Below are 21,070 nucleotides of genomic sequence, written 5' to 3' on the forward strand. Positions count from 1 at the left end.
ATTCAAAGTCTTTCAATAATATAACCTGATAATTAATAGTAGTATTTTAATATGATCAAAAAAGGATGCTCAAAAGTCTTATAATGCTTTATTGGACAGTTCAGCTTCAGGTTTGGAATATATATATAAAATATGAACATTTCATAACAAACGCATTAGGCCTTCTTTGTAACGATCTACATAAATACCTCCTATGTACCACTCTAGGTTTCTGTGCAACATTCTGATTGTAGCGTAGCTTAGCTAGGCTGCCAACAGTAGTGGTTTGAATGAGGACCAGGGTTTTGGAAATCACCCTATCAAACAGGAGTCAAATACTCTACATCCAGCAGTTCATCAACAAGTCGTTTTATCCATGAGAAAAAAAATAGTAATAGAATGTACAGCTACACATGTAGTGCCACAGGGGCCCCAACCACGATGGGCCCTTGAGATTTAGGAGACCATAGTCTTGGTCTATTTTTGGTGCCACGAGGGAGTGCACATTTAACATGCATGGTAATATTAGCTGTTAAATAAGCACGCAAACATTTTTTTGAAATTACTTATGATTGTTGTTCATTCAGGCACACAGAGCAAACTTTGGGGATATCGGTTAAGTTTACGAAACATTTCATATCAAGCTTCTTATCAAAATGGACAACACGACAATACATAAAATAAAAACACGTCTCACTTCAAGACACCAAACTCGGTTGAGCAATTTTCTTGTACCATCGTTGGAATGTAACCATGGTTACACACAGCTAAGCGTAACAGTTCTGTGCTGTTTTGAACAAGCTTTAAATAAAGTTGGATACGTTTTGAATCAAATCCAAGCCCAAATAAGGACCATCATGTACTGTTGACTTAGAGAATGCTTGGTGTCCCACTAATTGAATAATGATTTAGTCATTTGCGGCAAAAGACCTATGATCCATATTCTTCTGGATGTTTGCAAGTCAAAGGATATGGTTTTAATAGTACTTTAGTCACCTAAAAGAAACTCATCATCCCACCGTTGTACAAGATTCAATTCACAATGCATAGGTTGTAAAACCCTCCATATTTAGCATGCTGCTGTGAAACTTTGAACTTTTGATTTGTGTTAGTATCTCCCTAAATTTGGATGGATTAATCTTTCTTTTGTATTTTCAGATAAAAGCAGCAAAATGAACAGCTTAACTGCACCACAAATTTAAAAGTATTTCACAATTCTTCTACAGAATACAAATCTAGTGGAAATGCGATTTCTTTAAACATCTAAACGGCATTCTTGAGCACGAACATAAAGTATTCATCAATTCGTTTCATGATTTCTTCGGAATGTTTCGGAGTCTGAAATGGTTGACGTGCCTGGCTGTCTAAAGTGCAGTGTTTTAGTATTTCGTATTTGCGGTATTGCTACTGGTATTCAGTGGTGTTGTAGTATAATGACGGCCGGTATACACAGAACCACTTGATGTAGGATGTGTGGATGAGAACGGATGAGGTCTGAAAAATGTAAACCCTGTGAATACCTACCAACCCATAGATCGTAGGTGACCTTCCCCAGAGAGGTGAGCGAGCTAACCGTCCGCAGAGCGATGGATCAGGATTGGTCTATAGAAGGGTGTGCATCACCTGCGTGTGTGTGTGTGTGTGTGTGTGTGTTAGCTCGTTCCCCCTAGCGACCCTCGCCGGGCTAGGCTCATAGTGCTAGAGCTCAGACCTCGTGCTTCCGTGAGTCCACCCGGAAGCTGTTGATAAACACAGGAAACGGAATCATCAGTGGCGTTGACAGTTGTACACGTTTATTGTAGTCCGCTTCAACCAATCTACACACGAGTTTCTATATCACCAACACTTTATTTTTACGTCACAATTTCTAGATCGAAATTCCTGATAAAGAAATGGGCTGGTGTTGTAGATGAAAGTTACAACTGGCAATAAGTTTCTCAAGCATTGTTGGTCATATTTCTCTAAACATCCTGACAGCCATCAATACAGTTACATCGCCCCCATCATGTTATTACTGGGTGGCTTACCTGTCTGTCTCCCTACCCACTCAGCAACCTGCACACACTCGGACCATGCACTTCAACTAGGCCAGGCAAACCTTTTGCTAAGCTAGCGAGAAAGCCAAGCGTTTCGGAGGAAGGCATGAATGACTCTGACGGTTGAATACTTTCAAAATCAGGCTTAATAGTTTCCTCCAAATTGCCTATCCTATCTTTGGAAAATAGATCAAAGGCCTGTTTAGACCACCGAATGTCCCACCCACTGTATGTTACCTTGTGGTTTTACTTCACTACTACTTCTGCTGCAGTGTGGTGTAGTTATGTTTATCAGTCCCTTTGTATCACTGCAATAGTGGTTCTGAATTAAACCCTGTGTTGAAGTGTGAGTGTTGAAGGGCAGGTAACAGAAGTCCAGGAACTCACCTGAGCTGCTTCCCGGGTCTCTCTGGCTCCAACATTCAACACATTCAGAGAGTTGGCCCTCTTCATCCTGAAGACCCCGTGTGGGCAGCGGGAACACAGAGGGAAAAAAGATCACAGATTTATTCAGCATTACTTATTCATAAGTATTGCAAAGTAATTAGTAGTTCTATATTTAAATCTATTCTGTCTATTTAAATATTTATAATGTACTCAAGGCTACGGAGCAGCCCGGACCGTACCGAATGTGTGACGTGCCCCGACTTAGCGGTGAATAGCGAATGAGAGTGATTACCCAGGGTTCCTTGGGGCGCTCTCCTCGGTGCCCACTCCTTTGAGCTTGCGGACCAGCTTCTCGCTGCTGCGGCGGATGGACTCCCGCAGCTTGGTGAAGGAGCCGCTTCTCCTGAGGCCCCCCGCACCCTCCTGCTGGGGGCCCCCCGGCTCCGGCCAGTTGGGGCGACCGTCTCCTAGGGGAAGGAGGGGGGGGCGAGAGGGACACAAGCAGAGAGAGGGACAGTTGGATGGTGAACGTACAATAGGTGGGACTGAGACACGGGAAGATATTAAAAATAAATAAAAATAAAGCTTAATGTTGATAAAGAATAATGGACTGTAGGATACAGACAAATGAAAGTATTATGTAAGTGTGTGTGTATATATAAATGTATATATATATATATAAATGAATGGATATATAGTATATATTTTTCACATTACATTTTGTACTGGCTTTCTTGAGGTATCATTTTCTTTTTTTAACAATGATGACGATGATGAAAAACAGACTAAAGACTAAATAAAAGAGGGACCAGATGTACAGGGAGTTAACATTCCTCTCCAATAAGAGCGCAAAGCCAAGTGCACAAACGTTTCCTGTTGATAGAATACTTTGATTGTTCAATGATGACAAGCTGGCATTTATGGTCCGGCATCTGCAACGATACTGATCAGCATCTGATTTTAATTGTGCAGTACTCAATGTTTAACATTTGTGAAGTATGTACCTTCCACTGATCCAAACTCCTTTTCATGTGCTCTGGTGAGGATCTCTTTATAGAGGCATTCGGCTTGTCTGTACTTCCCCTGCTTCAGGTAACATGACGCCTAGACACATGGAGAGAGAGCGAGAGAGAAAGAGGGAAAGAGAGAAAGATGAGAGGAATTTCCTCCATGGTTCTGTGTGTAATAAACTTTCCACACATCAAGCTTTTTTGCTTGGATGAGTTTTCCACTTTCTCCCTCTGATCAGTTGACTGTTGTAACTGGCCTTACTTAAACTTGCATTCTGTTGCTTTTCCCTTTTCATTTAACTTGGATGAAACTGGATTGAGTCATAGTTGGAAGGGTTTAATTCTTGAAGCACTGATCCAATAAAAAGCTAAATCAATGGCTGCAGTGAAATAGTTTGGTGTTCCAGTTTGAATAAAAGCATCTCAATGTACACAGTTTGGTCATAAATATAGTAAAGGGAACTCTGAAAGTAATGATACAGCAGAATATTGCCCACACACACACACACACACACACACACACACACACACACACACACACACACACACACACACACACACACACACACACACACACACACACACACACACACACACACACACACACACACACACACACACACACACACAGACCAGGTTGTTCTTGGTCTTGGCCACGTTGGAGTCGTCGGGGCCCAGGCGGTTCTGGTAGATGTGGAGGGCCCTCTCGTAGTACTGCTCCACCTCCTGGTACTTGCCCTGGTTCTGGCACAGCAGGGCCAGGTTGTTGAGCTGCTTGGCCACGTCAGGGTGCTCCATGCCCAGCACCTGAGAGGGGGGGGGGGGGCAAAGCAGGGCGCAGTCATACACACACTCAGAGAGAGATCCAGAGATATAGGTCATACACACACTCAGAGAGAGGTCCAGAGATATAGGTCATACACACACTCAGAGAGAGATCCAGAGATATAGGTCTTACTCTGAACATGTGTGTGTGTCTGTGTGTCTGTGTCTGTGTCTGTGTCTGTGTCTGTGTGTGTGTGTGTGTGTCTGTGTGTGTGTGTGTACCTTTTCTCTGATCTCCAGGGCTCTCTTACACAGCGGCTCTGCCTCCTTGTATTTTCCTCTCTTCCCGTAAAGCACCGCTAAGTTGTTCAGCGTAGCGGCTACCTGCACACACACACACACACACACACACACACACACACACACACACACACACACACACACACACACACACACACACACACACACACACACACACACACACACACACACACACACACACACATGCATCCTAAGTGTTAATAACAGGTGTGTGTGTGTGTGTGTGTGTGTGTGTGTGTTTGTGTCTGTGTCTGTGTTGTGTAGTGCGGTGTAGTGTGGTGCGGTGTGTGTTTGACCTACAGCTGGGTGGTCCAGTCCGAGTGTTTTCTCACGGATCTCGAGTGCGTCGTTCAACAGATTGGCCGCTTCCTTGTATTTATTCTGATCTCTGCAGACAGACAGGTACAGTTATCAGAGGAAGACAGGTCATCCAGACAGACAGGTTATCCAGACAGAACAGATGTGAGAGGCAGACAGACAATCCAGACGGAACAGATGTGGGAGGCAGACAGATCCTCCAGACAGAACAGACAGGTAGGCAGGCAGCCAGAGACGATTCATCAGAGCAGGTATTAGCTGTTTATTATCTCATTCCCTCAATCTGATTATTTAATGTACTTCCTTGAAACGTTGCATTGTATGCATTGATCTCCTAACCTTGCTAGTAGATATAGGTCAGTTGATTCAATCTAACGCACCATAAAACAATCCATGCAATCATTGGCATTCAAATATTTAAGAGGAACACGGCGACTTCCTGAAACAACAAAGATGGGGAACGGTCTTCCTGCAGTACCACAGTTTAAAAGCCAATGATTTAAGCACTAACGCTTTGGTAACCAAGCGTTAACGAATCACCCAAGAAAACAGAAGCCATTCTCCTTGGGCTACCATGACGACATCCCATAATGAGTGGTCACCTGTGGTTGTTGAGCGCCCGGACTTGGAGGTTTCACCACACGGTCACAAACAACAATTAACCGTTTTTTTCTGGGAGCCATGGTAACGGCCGTCCCCTCACCTGTACACCAGCGCCAGTATGTTCAGCATGGTGGCCACGTCGGGGTGGGTGTGGCCGGAGGACTTCTCCAGGTCTTCCAAGGCCTGGGGGAGGACGGAAGGGAGAACACAGGATCAACACCGGGTCCTGAGGGCTGGGCTACGGCCTCACTGGCTCACTGGCTCTGAGCTTTCTTTTTAGAGTCTGGTGGCTCTTGTAAGTGTAAAGTGTGATCCCATGAAAGAGGAGAGATGAAAGACACAAAATAGAAGGAAGTATAAATCGATGAAATCAGCGCTGCCAGGTTTGTGTATCCATATTAGATCACAGATCCATGAGGAATGGAGGCGGCCCTTACTGTATTCTACACCGGTCTGGATAAAGCGTCCACCAAATGGTAGAAACTTAAGAGTTACACATTTAGATCCTAATCGAAACGTATAACTATAAATAGATTCATCCATTAAGATCCTGTTCTAAACGTATAAATGATAAATAGATTCATCCATTTAGATCCTGTTCTAAACGTATAAAAGATAAATAGATTCATCCATTTAGATCCAGTTCTAAGTGGATCTAAGTGGATCCACAGTGTGTCTGTGGGGCAGCCTGTAGTCAGGGGGTTGGGGGGGGGGGGCCCTACCTGTTTGCAGAGGGGCACGGCCACCTCGTAGCGGCCCTGCGAGGCGTACTGGATCACCAGGTTGTGGAGGGTCCGCAGGCGGGCTGGGATCTCGTAGCCCCCCTGCTGGGCGGCGGCGGCGGCGCAGCTGTGCCGCGGTTGGGGCACTGGGGGGGCGGACATTTTGGTTGAGACTGCGGTGCTCAATGTTAGTGCTGGCGTGAGCTGGTTCCTTAAAAGGTGACTGATCAAACCACCAGGTGTGAGTGCGATCGGCCGCTACGAGCCGTTTCAAATATCGGCCTCTTCTGGCATCACGAGTGGGCGCGTCCACCTAGATGTGGGACGGATAGACGAGCAATGTTTGCTACTTGTCCACTGGGTAGGCTGGAAGACTGATCTGTCCGGCACACGTCTAGGTGGACACGCCCCACCTGTGATGTCAGAAGAGGTCGATATTCTAGGGCTCATCACACTCACACCTGGTGGATTAATGTGTCCCCTTGAAAGAACAACTGGACCTAATGCAGAGTTGCTTTTTTGAATCAGAATCAGATGGTTATGAAAGTGTGCGTTAGTGGTGTTTACATCCAGCAACGTTCGTTAAAACGCACGAAACGCTTTCGGATCGTTGGGACCACGCCCACATTCGTGTTGCCGTGGCGCTGCTCTTACTCTGTGACGGCTCCTCCTCTTCGGTGGGGAAGAGGTCGTCCAGCGACTCCTTATTGGACGATGGGTCTTTGTCGTCCTGGGGAGGTTCCAATCAAAGGCATGCTGTTAAAACACTGTGATTGGCTGAAGTCTCTCAGTCCTAAATGCTTCTCAGGTGTGGATCAGTCTGGCTAGGATCCGATCCGACTCTAATCTTTAAGAACCAGGTGGGACCGACGACGACAGAGAAACAGCCCACTCCACCGCGCTCCGTGGCCGAGATGGTTGGCTGTTTTAACCCCCCGCTGACAGGCTCCTCCCCCTCGCACCATGTGACCCAGATTGAGCGTCTGGACCCCCCGCTGACAGGCTCCTCCCCCTCGCACCATGTGACCCAGATTGAGTGTCTGGACCCCCGCTGACAGGCTCCTCCCCCTCACACCATGTCGGCTGGGATGATTGGGTGTTTGAACCCCTGGCTCCGCCCCCTCACCTGTGACGGGGAGTCCTGGTCGTATTTGCGTATGGAGGCCATGAACTGCAGGTGTCTGTTCTGCTCCTCCAGCGTCACCACCTCCTGCTCCCGCTCCTGCAGCCGCGTCTGGGCCCCGGCCAGCTCGTCCCTCAGCCACTGGTTCTCCTGGCACAGCCTCCGCACCTGGGGGAGGGGGAGGTGGAGGGAGGGGGGAGGAGGAGGGGAGAGATAGTGGAGGAGGGGGAGGAGGAGGTAGTGATAGAAAGGTGATGGAGAAGGAGTAGGAGGAGGAGAGGGGGAGGAGGAGGTAGTGATAGAGAGGTGATGGAGAAGGAGGAGGAGGAGGAGAGGAGGAGGAGGAGGAGGAGGAGGAGGAGGAGGAGGAGAGGGGGAGGAGGAGGTAGGGGTAGAAAGGTGATGGAGGAGGAAGAAGAGGAGGAGGATCAGGAGAAGAAAGAGGAGGAGGAGGAGAAAGAGAGGAGGAGGCGAAAGGGAGAAGGAGGAGGAGGTGGAGGAAGTGGTAGAAAGGCGATGGAGGAGGAGGGGGAGGAGGAGAGGGGGAGGAGGAGGTAGTGGTTGAAAAGTGAGGAGGGGGGGAGGAGGAGGAGTTGGTGTTGGAGGAGGTGGAGAAGTGAAATAGTAGAAGGATAGTAGGAGAAGATCAAAAGGAGGAAGAATGAGTAATAGAAGTAAAAAAAAATATGAAAAGAAGAAAAATGAGAACAATGAAGAACAAACACATAGAAAAGACCACCACAGTGTTTGACTCCTGGGTGGTGGTGCTCCGGGGGCTCACCTGGGCACGCAGCTTCTGTTTCTCCGCCTCCAGAGAGCCCAGGTGGGCTGACAGCGCCATCATGACCTGGAGGAGGACAACGGAGGCTCTGGGTCCACGCTCACAACACTCTCACCACTGTCAATAGCCCTTTGGTGGTTGGTGTGTGCTCGGAGCTCAGCTGGGCGAGCAACAGGGTGTGATACTGGTCTGACTGGTGCGGTGACTAGAGTATATAAGGCTCCAGGCTGAGATGTACTGGGTTCGATCCAAAACGTCCGCAGCCTACCCTGTGGGCATCTTTGAGCGAGACGACCCCACCCCTCCCTGCTCTTTAATGACATGTCCTCTGAATTCACTGTAAGCTGCTGTTGATAAAGTTAATACTTGGACTAGTAAATAGTAGACATTTCTTTAGTTGCTGTTATTCATCTGAGAAATTCCTCTCCACTGAACGTCATGTGGCCTTCGTTCAGTATGCTCTGTACTGTTTTCATTTAGAATTACATTTAGATTTAGGGGACTTTGCTGACGCTTTTATCCAAAGCGACTTACAACCATCCATTCACACATTCTAACACCGACGGCGGGGTGACCACGTAGGGCGACAGCCAGCTCGTCGGGAGGGGTCAGGGTGAGCTGCCTCGCTCAGGGACAACTCCACACTCAGCTAGGAGGAGCCGGGGATCGAGCTAGCAACCTCCTGGTTACAGCCAGAGCATATTTATATTGATGCTCTGGCTGACATGTTGATTAATGTGCACTGTCCTAATCAAATAAATCAATAATAAATAAAAAGTCAACCCGCTCTACCTCCCGAGCTACTGCCGGGCTACTGCCACCCCCATGGCGTGCTATTCTGTTTGGGTGTGCACCTGTGCTTCCCCCCCAGGCCCAGCTCAATGCCCTCCAGTACTGCTGGTCCTGGTTCGGCACAGATGTGTGTGTGTGTGTGTGTGTGTGTGTCTCTTTGGGCGTGTACCTGTGCTTCCCCCCCAGGCCCAGCTCAATGCCCTCCAGTACTGCTGGTCCTGGTTTGGCACAGATGTGTGTGTGTGTGTGTGTGTGTGTGTGTGTGTGTGTGTGTGTGTGTGTGTGTGTGTGTGTGTGTGTGTGTGTGTGTGTGTGTGTGTGTGTGTGTGTGTGTGTGTGTGTGTGTGTGTGTGTGAGTGTCTCTTTGGGCGTGTACCTGTGCCTCCCCCAGGACCAGCTCAATGCCCTCCAGTACTGCTGGTCCTGGTTCAGCACAGATGTGTGTGTGTGTGTGTGTGTGTGTGTCTCTTTGGGCGTGCACCTGTGCCTCCCCCAGGCCCAGCTCGATCCTCTCCAGGGACTGGTGGATGAGGCTGCTCTTCTCCTGCTCCAGGCTGCCGCTGTCGGGCGCCAGCCGCGTCTCCATGGCCCCCTGCAGGTCGTCCAGCAGACTGCGGTTCTCCCCCCGCAGCGCCTCCAGCCCCGCGATGACCTGCCGTGTGCTGCACAGAATCTCGTCCCCCGACAACATGGCTCCGCCGGAGAGGTTCCTCTTTGGCGTTGGTCTGAAGAGCGCACAGGGGAAGCTGTGCTTGAAGGGTGTGTGCAGGGAAGAGGAACAGGTAAAGGTGTGTGGGAGGACGTGTCTGTATGGAGGTTGGAAAGGTAAAGGTGTGTCAAAAGGGAGTGCTATTGTTTGGTTCACCATTTTGGGTATGGTGCTTGATTGTGGATCCGATGTCCTATTTTGTGTTGCACTTTGATATATGTGCATACACTACAACACAATACATGAGCTAAATACATCTTAAGCTATATACTGTACCTCTCTAAATCAAAAGTACATTTGATTTAGAGAGGAAATGCATGTTCTCAGTAAGTTCTGAATTATCAATTTTATCACATTGTGTTTAAGATCTCGACCGTCCCTGTTGAGAAGTGAGTGTATTCTTAAAATGATGTTGTCCTTTACATTCAACTAGGCCTGTAATAAAGACGTAAACTTTGACAAAGATTAAACCGGTCAGATAACAATGGGCTGATATAGGCCAACAACAAAGCTCTGTAGAACTAAGTTAACCGTTTCACTTATGCTGTTTGACTCAGACATACAATACTTTGAGACTAATTGCAGTGATGAAGTCATCTTGGTCCTCATTATCAGGTATATCATTACAGCCTTATAGCCTCTGGGGGAACCAGCATCGCCTACACGCATGCTCTCACACCTGCAACACGGCATATGCACACAGACGCAAATAGAGCAATGCCATGGTTATTACGCTATCATGACATTAATCAGTGTCTTAATCCTATGAGTAACTACTTTACCATTGAACACAGTCTCAGTGATCGGAATCTGTAAATGAGACACAATAAACTACCATGAAGTGATCCACACCCAACTCATCAACAGCGTCTCCAGGGCAGAGCAGCGGTTTGTTTACCTTCGACGCGGCGCAGGCCCTCAGCGCCATATGTTCGTGTACGGATTATTTCAGTCATGCATTATAGAGCAGATCCGAATGGATACCACCGTGGTCGCACAACATTTAGAACATGTCACGACAAAAAACAGCGTTCCTGTCCCCGTAATCGCTGCACTGACTCGCATATGGCGCACACACGCCGTCGATAATAAAACATTCATGGCGAATTGATAGAAGATGTGACCGAGTTGTGTTGCTACGCACAGAGGGGGTTTAATGTCCCGTATAATAAACACACAATTGTTTGTGAATATCGTGGGCTACCTGTTAATTCCGGACTCCTGACGGTGTTTAGATCTCTTTGAATCGTAGTTGGGATACGAGATCCGTTTCATTCGAAATTAATCCACTGTGTAGGTCACAACACACGTCATGCCATGATCATCCTGAAGAGTGTCTCGACTGTAATAAAGTAGTAGTACTCTGGCAGATCATTCACCTGCTGTGTGTGTGTCCCTCTCTGTCTCGCCAGCTCAGTTTCTTCTGTCAGTTCTGCTTACCTGATCCCTGTATTCCCAGCATGCATTGCGGTGCCGGGGCTGACTGGGATGATGATGCGTCCTCGGATGGGATGGTGTCGGGGTCGGGAGACAAGGCCATCTATCTGCCGCTGGGATGAACTACTACTACCGGTGTGTTGGTCGGGACCCTGAGCTCTTGGGGCGACAGTTGGCCATGAGATTATAACCGCAACAATGGCATTATTGTCTCGGGCTTTGGTCTTGCCCTCAGTAGTGTTGCCAACAAATAAAACAGTAACTATTATATGATCATCTTTAGTTATTTTCCCATACTATTGTTTCCAGTATTGTTATATTTTCTAATCACACATGTGTGTATGTGCTTCACACATAGGACCGTACCGTATTAGTAGTTTAACTGCATAATCCAAATCCTGTGGATATAAGGAAGTTGAGGAAAAAAAGCAACTTTTAGTTACATTAAGACTTCATTAGTCTTGTAAGTAGTCGATGGAAGTGGGAGGTGGCTGAGCAGCTTTGCAGGGACTTAATGCATAAATACAGACTGCACTTCCACCCTGCTCATGGTCTGTCTACAAACTCATCATCTTTTTCACAGCATATACTTAAAGTGGATGAAGGATTAGTTTGATTTAATAGATTTTTGGATTACGGACCAAAGTAAGTAGAAATCGGTAACCCTTAAAATAGAAGAATTAGTTAATATTGGGTTGATATTAGGTGAGCAAGAGACAGAGGAAGACAAATATAGTATATTTAGAGAGAGAGAGAGAGAGAGAGAGAGAGAGAGAGAGAGAGAGAGAGAGAGAAAGAGAGAGACACAGAGACAGAGAATAGTTTTAATAGGGAAGACAGAGGCTCCCAAAGGTCTAAACCTGCAGTTTGCTCAAGATTTGTAGAGAGGGAGCCAGAGAGCTAGACAGCTCAGTGAGATGTGGATTGAGAGAGAGAAAGGGGAGGGAAGGCAGAGAGAGAGAGAGAGAGAGAGAGAGAGAGAGAGAGAGAGAGAGAGAGAGAGAGAAGGAGAGAGAGAGAGAGGAGAGAGAGTGGGGGGAGGGAAGACAGAGAGAGAGAGACAAAGACAGAGGCAGAGAGTCAGAGATAAAGAAACAGCGAGACCGAGACAGAGAGGGGTTAAAAGAAGAGAGAGCGAGAAAGAGAGAGAGAAGAGAGAGGTCAAGATAGCAGCGATAGCAAGAAAACTGAAGGAGTGAAGTGTGTGTGTGCGTGCATACGTGTGCAGACGTGCATGCATGCATGCATGCCCATGTTTGTCCGTGTGCGTGCGTGTGTGTGTGTGTGTGTGTGTGTGAGTGTGCACACGTATCTTTTCACATGATCCTGACAGACACTTATATGATCCATGTGATTGATGGCTCAGCTGTCCGGGGGGGTCGAGTAGCTCAGCCAGCTGACCCGGGCCCCTGTCTCGGGCCCCTGCCTCGGGCCCCAGCCTTATAAGGCCTGGGGCCCTCGTGACTCCCCAGGACCCACTGTTCCACGACAGGGCCTGCTAGTACACTTTTACTAGACCCCCCCACACCACTATATACCACCTGCATGCCCCTTATATGCCTAGGGTCAGTGCAGGGATAGGTGTCCACGGACGGGGCAGGGTCAAGGGGTCAAGGGGTCAGGCTTTGGGAGAAGGCTGAAGACTACTGGGAGTGGGGAGAGGGGTCACACAAGGCTTAGGGTGGGGAAACAAGTCTATTTATAAAAAATATATAGCATAGAAGTAACTAAGTAAGTTTTTTTTTAACTGTTTATTTTTTCATGTTTTATTTGTGAAAGACACACAACTGCTCCCGGTGATTTGCTTGATTAATTATGGGATGCTTGCAAGCATATTGTCACGTCTCTCGCCCTGCTCCTTAAGTTATGTTTTATTTGTTTCATTCATTCTTTCATTGCTTCCCGTAGTACTCTGTTTTACCCTAACCTCCTAACCCGCGGCCCTTGTGTTTCCCTGCTCTGTGATTGTCCTCCCTCGCCTTGATTAGCTCACATGTCCCTCATCCTCATCCCACTCCTGGTGTCTTTAGCCTGTTTCCCTTCCCCAGTGCCAGTTCCTCTTAGTGCATTTACATCTAACGTCCAAGCATGGTCCCGGACTAGGAGTGGGGAAGAGGACCACATTTAATCCTATCTTCATCCCTTGCCTTGGATCACAACTCTCCTGAACTAAGTCTTAATTCTGGAGGAACTTCCTAGTTACTAACATGAGGGGAATTCTAAATATGATACAAAAAAAAGTATTCATGATAAGAAAACAATGCAATTATTGTTCCTCTGCTGCAGAGGAACAGAGTATAGAACAACAGACTATAGATGTGGCTTATACAGATGCAAGCCACATCGAGACAAGCCAGCCTCTATAGTCCCAGCAGTGTGTGTAAGGCCAGCACATTCAGAGCGTGTGACACTGTTACAAAGAGGCGATCTCTCTCTCCAGCTTTCCATCGGCCTTTCAATGGCAGACAGAGAGACTTTAACATATGTATTCCTATGTGGGCAAACCCTATGTCATTTCGGCAGAATTAACTAAGGTATTTGTACCTATTTTTGTTTTTAAAGTGTTGGCAAAGAGGCAAAGAACCCCCCAGAAATCTATTTAAATTAAATGAATTAGTGGTTTAATCAAGCAATCGAGGCAGTTTGCACCTTTGCAGTTCAACTTAATGTCACCCCGGACGTGTTTGGTAATTATCACGGCCTCCGGATAATCCAGCGCGGTAATCTTCAGCAATCTACAGTGTATCGGGTGACGTGTGACCGTGTGATGTTCATCACTTTGGTGACGAACAGTGGTTCTCAACTGGTCTGGCCTTAGGACCCACGTCTTCCCATCGGCATTAAGTCGTGACCTACTTTTATGCAATTAAGACCAAGCAAATATATTTCTCAGAAAATGGGCAAGTAAACAGTACACACATACACATTGTCATCATGACAATATCATCATGACACAAACCCATCCTGATGATTCCTGCCCGCAGGCAAACTATCAACTAGTAAGTGTGGCATCATTCACATACATGCACTCGGACATGAGTAGGTCAGGATCCTCTGCGTGATGGAAGATGGATGGAAGAAGAGAAATCCAAGAAACATTTCTAGACCTCAAAACGGTGTCCCGATCACAGGCCAGACACGGCTGTGAACCCCGGGGGGAAGTGAGGGTGGAGGTGGAGCTGCCTCCGAACCGTGGAGTAGGACATGTTGGCATCATCCACACTGACACCAGCAGAACCCAGCTGCCACCAATACACAGCTGTTACTGGGAGGGACACAGCTGGCATGGTGGAGCAGTTCTATTGTGTGTGTGTGTGTGTGTGTGTGTGTGTGTGTGTGTGTGTGTGTGTGTGTGTGTGTGTGTGTGTGTGTGTGTGTGTGTGTGTGTGTGTGTGTGTGTGTGTGTGTGTGTGTGTGTGTGTGTGTGTGTGCGTGCGTGCGTGCGTCATTATTTCACGTGTGTTTAGGAAGACCCTGTTAAGAACAGTTGTCCATAGTAGAGACACATGCGTGGCCAGGAATACCTTAAAAGACCCACCACACGCCAACACGCACGCACACACATACATGCATGCAATCACATGTAACGTCTATATTTACTTCTTCAGTTATTACTACATACACACTGAACACTTAACCACATCGTTAGTACCATATTACCATATTATTATTATTATTATTATCGTCCAAACACACATTACGTGGCATATGTATTCACACTCTAGTTGTATTCTGTCATCTACAGTGTGTACACTCTGTACTTTGTGTGAAGTAATTGATCCAAAATCCAATGAGACCCGATCTGATACCAGACTGATCATGTGAGGGTCATGTGGTGGAAAAAGACCAAGAGGTAGAGGGAAGGGCGGGGGGGGAGGTAGGACGGGAGGGAGGGGGGGGAGGGGGGGAGGGAGGGAGGGGGGAGGGAGGGAGGGAGGGGGGGAGGGAGGGGGGAGGGAGGGGGGGAGGGAATGACAGCTGAGTCAAGGCAATTCAATCTGGCTAGCAGGAGGCCAGATAGCCCTAGTGATGAGCTGCTATACATAGAGACCCTTTAACTGTTTCAGCTCCCCCCCACCAGCCGCAGCAGCTACCGGTAACTGTTTCAGCCCCCCATCCCCCCAGCAGCCGCTACTGGTAACTGTTACAGCTCCCACCACCACCAGTAACTACTGGTCCCCCTCATGTGTGTAGATATAAATACACCACACGACCACACCTCCATTCAAATTATACTAAAATGGGGCATCTATTATTTTTGTTTCCTATTTAATGCAATGTGTGTTAAACATGAATATCTATCTATCATTCTGTCTATTTATTTGTCTGTCTGTCTTTCAATTAATTCAGAGTATTCCAGTAGCCTTCCAGCAGCATCAGCCCAGACACCTTCTGCCCTCCTAGAGAGTAAGAGATCTCAACGTCCTTAGAGACATCTAGCTAAATATATCTACTACACTACAGTATGTACTATGTCATTTTGGGGTTGTATTTATTTATGTGGGGGCTTGTTGTTGTTGTGCAAAATGGCTTCCTTTAACATCTGGTTGTCAACAGGTTCACTGTGTTTATGCGTTAGGCCTGTTTCTGTGCTGTTGACACATCTTCCTGTCTCTTGTCCTGTCAGAGAACAACAGAGAGCAGTGCAGTTCCAATGCATATTTAAAAGAAGTTGCTAATAAACTGGACACTAGTGGTTAAATGCACCCCTCATGGCAGAAACATTGCATGCTTAAGAGGAGAGACAAACACCCGGACCACCACTTTGAAAAACGGTGAATGTTTTTTAAATTCTGAGCGGCTGCCAGGTAAATGCAGCCTCAAGTGAGTTTCCGTCAGCGGAGGACAGCTGTACAGACGTAACGCCTAATCAGCCAGTGACAAGGGTAACCATAGCAGCCCATCAGAGGATAATATGCATCCAATCCTGATTGAATATTAATTTCACAACAGCTGGTAATTATCTTCAGGCTCTCCCTTGCTATCGGCTTACACCATAAGCAGGCAAGAACGATCATAAAGGTAAAGCAATCAGTATAGTAGAGAGGATCCCTATTCGAGTAGCCTTTTTGGCATGCTTTTTATTTGGTCACCAAGGCTTAAACCCCAGGGAACCATTGGGCGCACACATTCATGTAAAGAACAGGCAATATGTAAATATGTCCCCTTTTTTCCATTACAGAAATTATAACATCAAATATTTAGGCGATATACGGTCCCCCAAATAAGAAATTTCCCTGTTTTTCATCTCAGAAACCTGGCCATGCTAATAAAGTCTTATTGCTCAACTGAACTCATGCAAACCGTGGTGTTGGGTTCGATTCTGTTATATGTGGGCGAGCTGCTACTCGCTTATAAAACACAGGTCACCGTGATGGGGGTCTGACACGGCCCATGCCCCCTTTGGAGTCCCGGAACAGGATCCTGGAGGCTCTGGTGACAGGGTGTGATACTAGCCCTCACACCCAGCACACACACCATGTAGCATGTTAGCACCATACTGAGCATACACAGAGACCCAAATACCTAGGTACACCCAAACCTACCCCCAAGTCCACCTCGCCCTGTGTGTGTGTGTGTGTGTGTGTGTGTGTGTTTGTGTGTGTGTGTGTGTGTGTGCGTGCGTGCGTGCGTGCGTGCGTGCGTGCGTGCGTGCGTGCGTGCGTGCGTGCGTGCGTGCGTGCGTGCGTGCGTGCGTGTGTGGTGATGGGGATGGCGTGTTTACTTATTACACATTGATTTAATTAAGACAGATCCATTCGCCGGGAGAGAGAACCGATATGGACAGCATCGAGAGGCGATGCTGGGTGTTGATTTTTCAGGAAGAAGTGGTATCGTTGGCCACACGAGTTGTAACTAGGCAACAACAGCTGTGGGATTCAGGGCAGCAGTCCAAACGACAGCTACCTGACTGAGCTCCTGGTCGCTTGGCCTTGTTGTCTCTCCGATATGTCTCCTTCTTGGTTCATTTACTTGGCCCCTATCACTCCCCTAGCCTGGGTGGAATGTGGAAACTCCATTCTGAAGCCCCTTGCTATATTCTACTGTATTCTATTATACTCTACTGTATCCTAATCTCTTCTACTATCCTATGCTCTACTCTATTATCCTCCATCCTGTGATTATTCTCATTGCGTAATCCCCCCACCCCCACCCCGATGGTTGCATAACTGTACTTTTGGCAGCAGGGCCGGGGACGGCTGGGAGGGGTCTGGGTGGGGGTCTGGGTGGGGGTCTGGGTGGGGGTGGGCGAGGAGGAGGGGCCTGGGGATAGTGTGGCGGTCTAATCTTGGAGCAGAGAGCAATGCCAGGGTGGGAGGTTCCCGGGCCACAGCCTGAGCACCTGACACCGGCCGGCCTCAGGCTGCAGCAGGCCTCCCCTATTCACTGTTGAATAAGGGAGCCCTGCTTATTCAATTCAATGGCTTTTAGTTACCCAAATCCAATGGTGCACAGGATTTAAATCAATCAGAGGGCTTTTAAGGCAACGTTAAGTTTTTGTTAAAGTTGGACGTCTTGAAATGCTTTATGACGAAAATTCTTCAGACAATGTGCTCAAAATGTAAAGTAACAAAGAAGACAATAGGAGCAGGTGCAAAAACATAAGAGACATGCCTTATGGGAGATTAATGGGACCGATAACAAACATCAGAAGTTGGTGTGGAGGGTACCCTACGGTTTTACCAACCCCTCTCAAGAGGAAAGCCCCATGCAGCGTAACTAAATGTTATGTAATTAATATAAAAAAATGTCACAAAGTCGCAAAAGCAGCAGCTTAAACAAGTCACATTAACCTGGAATTCAAACTGCTTCACTCTGCGTATCACAAGTATGTTCATGGCTGACCTCTTGACCCGTTGACCTTTAGAGGCAAACCAATACTTTGCTGAGGCAACCAAGTGTTGTGTAAGTGTTGTCTTCTGGCCATGTTTCCGAGCGGTTTGACGCGTTGATCTTAATCCTCCGTAATACAGGTAACCCTGGAAGACGTTGTCTTGGCAACCCGCTTAAAGACAGAATGCCACATTTCCCATAGGGCCGTCTGGCATGCTTTGGGGAAACCAGTCTCTGATGTAACAGAGGAAGCTGGTGGCCTCCCTGGTGTCGGTGTGTGAGTGTGAGCGTGTGGGTGCGTGTGAGATAGAGAGAGATAGAGAGAGAGGGAGAGACACTTTGTGCGAGTGTGTGTGTGTGTGTGTGTCTGTGTGTGTGTGTGTTTGTGAGATAGCGATAGAGAGAGGCATAGAGAGATAGAGAGAGAGAGGGTTTGTGTGTGTGTGTGTGTGTGTGTGTGTGTGTGTGTGTGTGTGTGTGTGTGTGTGTGTGTGTGTGTGTGTGCGTGCGTGCGTGCGTGCGTGCGTGCGTGCGTGCGTGCGTGCGTGCGTGCGTGCGTGCGTGCGTGCGTGTGTGTGTGTGTGTGTCCCGTAGCAACGACCCAGGGGGTCTGTTCTGGCACTTGATGTAGGGGTATGATTTAATATGTGTCCGCGTGTTAGTTACCCAAATCTATCTTGTTACTGATTAGCGTAATGGGACTGGCAACTACCAGGGGTGGGGGCAGAGTGAGTGGGGGCTGAGTGGGGTGGGGGGTGAGGGGTGGGTCTGAATGTCTGGCTGGAAATAGATTGGAAGGTAAGGTTTACGATAGAATGTTCTGTCCTGAACCCTTTCGAAACTTGTTCAGAATCTGTACAGATCATACTTCATGTTTGTGCTCACGTCAGCCCTGGTAGATACAGAGCGAACCGAGGTCCTTCCCGTAGTTTACCTAACTAGGTAAACTGTGAACCGGTGACCATTCAGCGTCGCCAGGATTCCTTCTGGCTGAGAGAGAATTGTCGCTGGTGCGAGGTGTCAATGAATGCATGAATGTACTGTATGTAAACACATGCATGTGGAAATGTATGCGTGCACAGGGGCACGAGTGCATTGTAACAAGAGTACACACCTGTCCATCGGTCCATGCATGAATGTGCAATTGTGTGCGTGCATGCACATAGGTTACTCAGTCAGTGCATCTGTCGATGGGTGGGATTGCACTTGTGAGTCCAAACACAATTTTCAATATATATATTTAAGTCACAATAAATATAATGAAAATGTATGTAGCAAAAATTTCAGGCCATATAGAGGTCAAAGAGCCACGCCCTTGAAACAAAAATAAACCTAAAAAGCACGAACCATTCGATAATAATCTTAAAAATCCTGACCAGTTTACATTGTATGTAAACATTCAGACCATCTTCATTGCCATGACGTCACTAAAGATGCCAGGCGTTTATTTATTAGCGACACTTAATGACAGCCAATCACCTTCATGTGCAAAACCACAGGAGATGTTACCCTTGGGGCCCTTCAGCATGTCTGAGGACAAGAAGATACGCAGACACATACAGACATACAGACACACACACACACACACACACACACACACACACACACACACACACACACACACACACACACACACACACACACACACACACACACATACACACACACACACACACACTGCACTCTGACACACATATGCATGTAAGTAGTACGAAAGTGAGCTGCAAGCCGCAGCCCCTATGCAACATGATCTACACCTCAGTCATTGATGTGCTGAGGTAATAAGGACCCAATCCTAGACAGAACTGTGATGTAAACTACTCCAGGGAACAGATTTAAAACCTAACTTTAAATCCTATATTATATATTATCTCATTAACAATATTTTCAAAGCCTAATTATTTATATTAAGCTTTAATCCAAAGCAACCAAAAGTCCATCCAGACACAGGCCATTACGGTAGAGTTAGGGTTCAAGCCTACAAAGGATTGGAGAGATGGGGATCAAACCGATAATCTTTTCTTCGATCCCTGTACTAAAGCGAACTCGTGTCCTATCCCTGTTACTAGCAGGCTGAGGTGAAGGGGCGTGGCCTGATGGCTGGGTGGGCGGAGCTAGGCCGGCCACAGCTGTTGTCCAAGGCCCCATGTTCAGAGCAGTGATGCACGTTCTTGCCTTTTAGAAAACGGGGTACCCCCCCGCCCCTCCCTGCGCTCCGACCAATCCCGACCCAGGGCACGGGTGCGGCCGGCCAATGGGGAGAGAGGTCCTGGTATAAGAAGCACAGCCTGGCACCTGGCGGAGTTGGGCTACCCCTACAGTTGATTACAGGATTTGATCCCGGGATCTGTTGTTTCTTTCTCTTGAGCAGGTAAAGCAAAAATCAATCTGCCGCTGTGCAATGCAATGAGTTGGGATGAGCATGGGAGGCCTGTGGGACTCGACGTTCTCTCCTAGAAATACGGACGCAACTCGCAACCCTGCAAAGGAAAAACACGGAGAGAGGAAGGGAACTCACTCCTCTGCCGGAGCCCTGAAGCCCCCTGTATCTCTTGCATTTTTGCATTTCCTATTTTGGACTTTTGTTATCCGACTACAGAGCCTGGTTTAAGATACCGACCGCAGGCCTGCGTAGGCCGGCGGTGTCTGCAGGCCTGCAGGGAGGTGTTGGCAGGGGGGGGGGGGGGGGGGGGGGGTGGCGTGGAGGCCGGAGGGGTGGAGGGTGTTGGATGAGGGCTCGGGGGAGGCTGGTGTGTCTCAGCTGTTGCGCTGACGGCAGTTGTTGGCGTGGCTCTGGTGTCCGTGCGTGTGCATAGCGAGGAGCGCTTAATATAGCCGCCGACCTGCTGGAGCCCGGCGCCGTGACCTTTAGACACGCCAGGTGTCCCGGATCGAATGCACCCCAAGTGTTTCTAAGAGACAGGGAGAGTTATATCGGATTGTTACGTATAACTACTATACTACTATCAGACTTTGTTATGCTTTTCGCGAGAGAGCTGGTCTCTTAACTATATACAGCTTTTCAATTCATCTTTGCAATTTGATTGGTCCTTGCAACCAGGAGTATTGATTGTTTGATGGATTGGTGCATCTCCTCTAATTAGGATGCTGCAGTGGACCCGGTTGTAACTGCCTGGGTGTATCTGCATGCACGTTGCAGCCCAGCTTATAGTGTGTCCGATTGGGGAAGCTGAGCGATGCTCGCTCGTTTCTTTAGCTTCCAGGAGCAGTGGAACAGGTGCAGAGCGGGCTG

The 21,070-nt window shown here is 47.8% G+C and overlaps 2 protein-coding genes across 3 annotated transcripts in view; one reads left to right on the forward strand and one right to left on the reverse strand.

Moving 5' to 3' along the window:
* Positions 1–74: 74 nt before the first annotated feature.
* klc3 (kinesin light chain 3) lies at positions 75–11,020 on the reverse strand. Of its 2 annotated transcripts, none has more exons than XM_056611231.1 (14): positions 10,751–11,020; positions 9,319–9,562; positions 8,046–8,111; positions 7,268–7,432; positions 6,796–6,871; positions 6,142–6,287; positions 5,520–5,602; positions 4,799–4,886; positions 4,460–4,561; positions 4,046–4,219; positions 3,407–3,506; positions 2,695–2,869; positions 2,403–2,469; positions 75–1,718 (listed from the first exon to the last, which is right to left on the reverse strand). In XM_056611231.1, the coding sequence occupies exons 1-14, from the start codon at positions 10,819–10,821 to the stop codon at positions 1,632–1,634; spliced, it is 1,644 nt and encodes a 547-aa protein (XP_056467206.1). In that variant the 5' UTR covers positions 10,822–11,020; the 3' UTR covers positions 75–1,631. The 2 variants fall into 2 exon arrangements, with proteins under 2 accessions (XP_056467206.1, XP_056467205.1); XM_056611230.1 differs by having other exon boundaries at positions 4,460–4,557; positions 4,795–4,886; positions 9,319–9,643; positions 10,751–10,997.
* Positions 11,021–19,983: 8,963 nt separating this feature from the next.
* The window catches only part of ckmb (creatine kinase, muscle b), a 5,974-nt gene continuing 4,887 nt past the window's right edge, over positions 19,984–21,070 (forward strand). The window contains exon 1 of the mRNA XM_056611183.1: positions 19,984–20,188. The gene's annotated coding sequence lies outside the window, so the exon portion shown is untranslated. The remainder of the gene's footprint in view (positions 20,189–21,070) is intronic.

This window comes from Gadus chalcogrammus, chromosome 16 (assembly GCF_026213295.1).
Source record: "Gadus chalcogrammus isolate NIFS_2021 chromosome 16, NIFS_Gcha_1.0, whole genome shotgun sequence".
Classification (NCBI taxonomy): Eukaryota; Metazoa; Chordata; class Actinopteri; order Gadiformes; family Gadidae; genus Gadus; species Gadus chalcogrammus.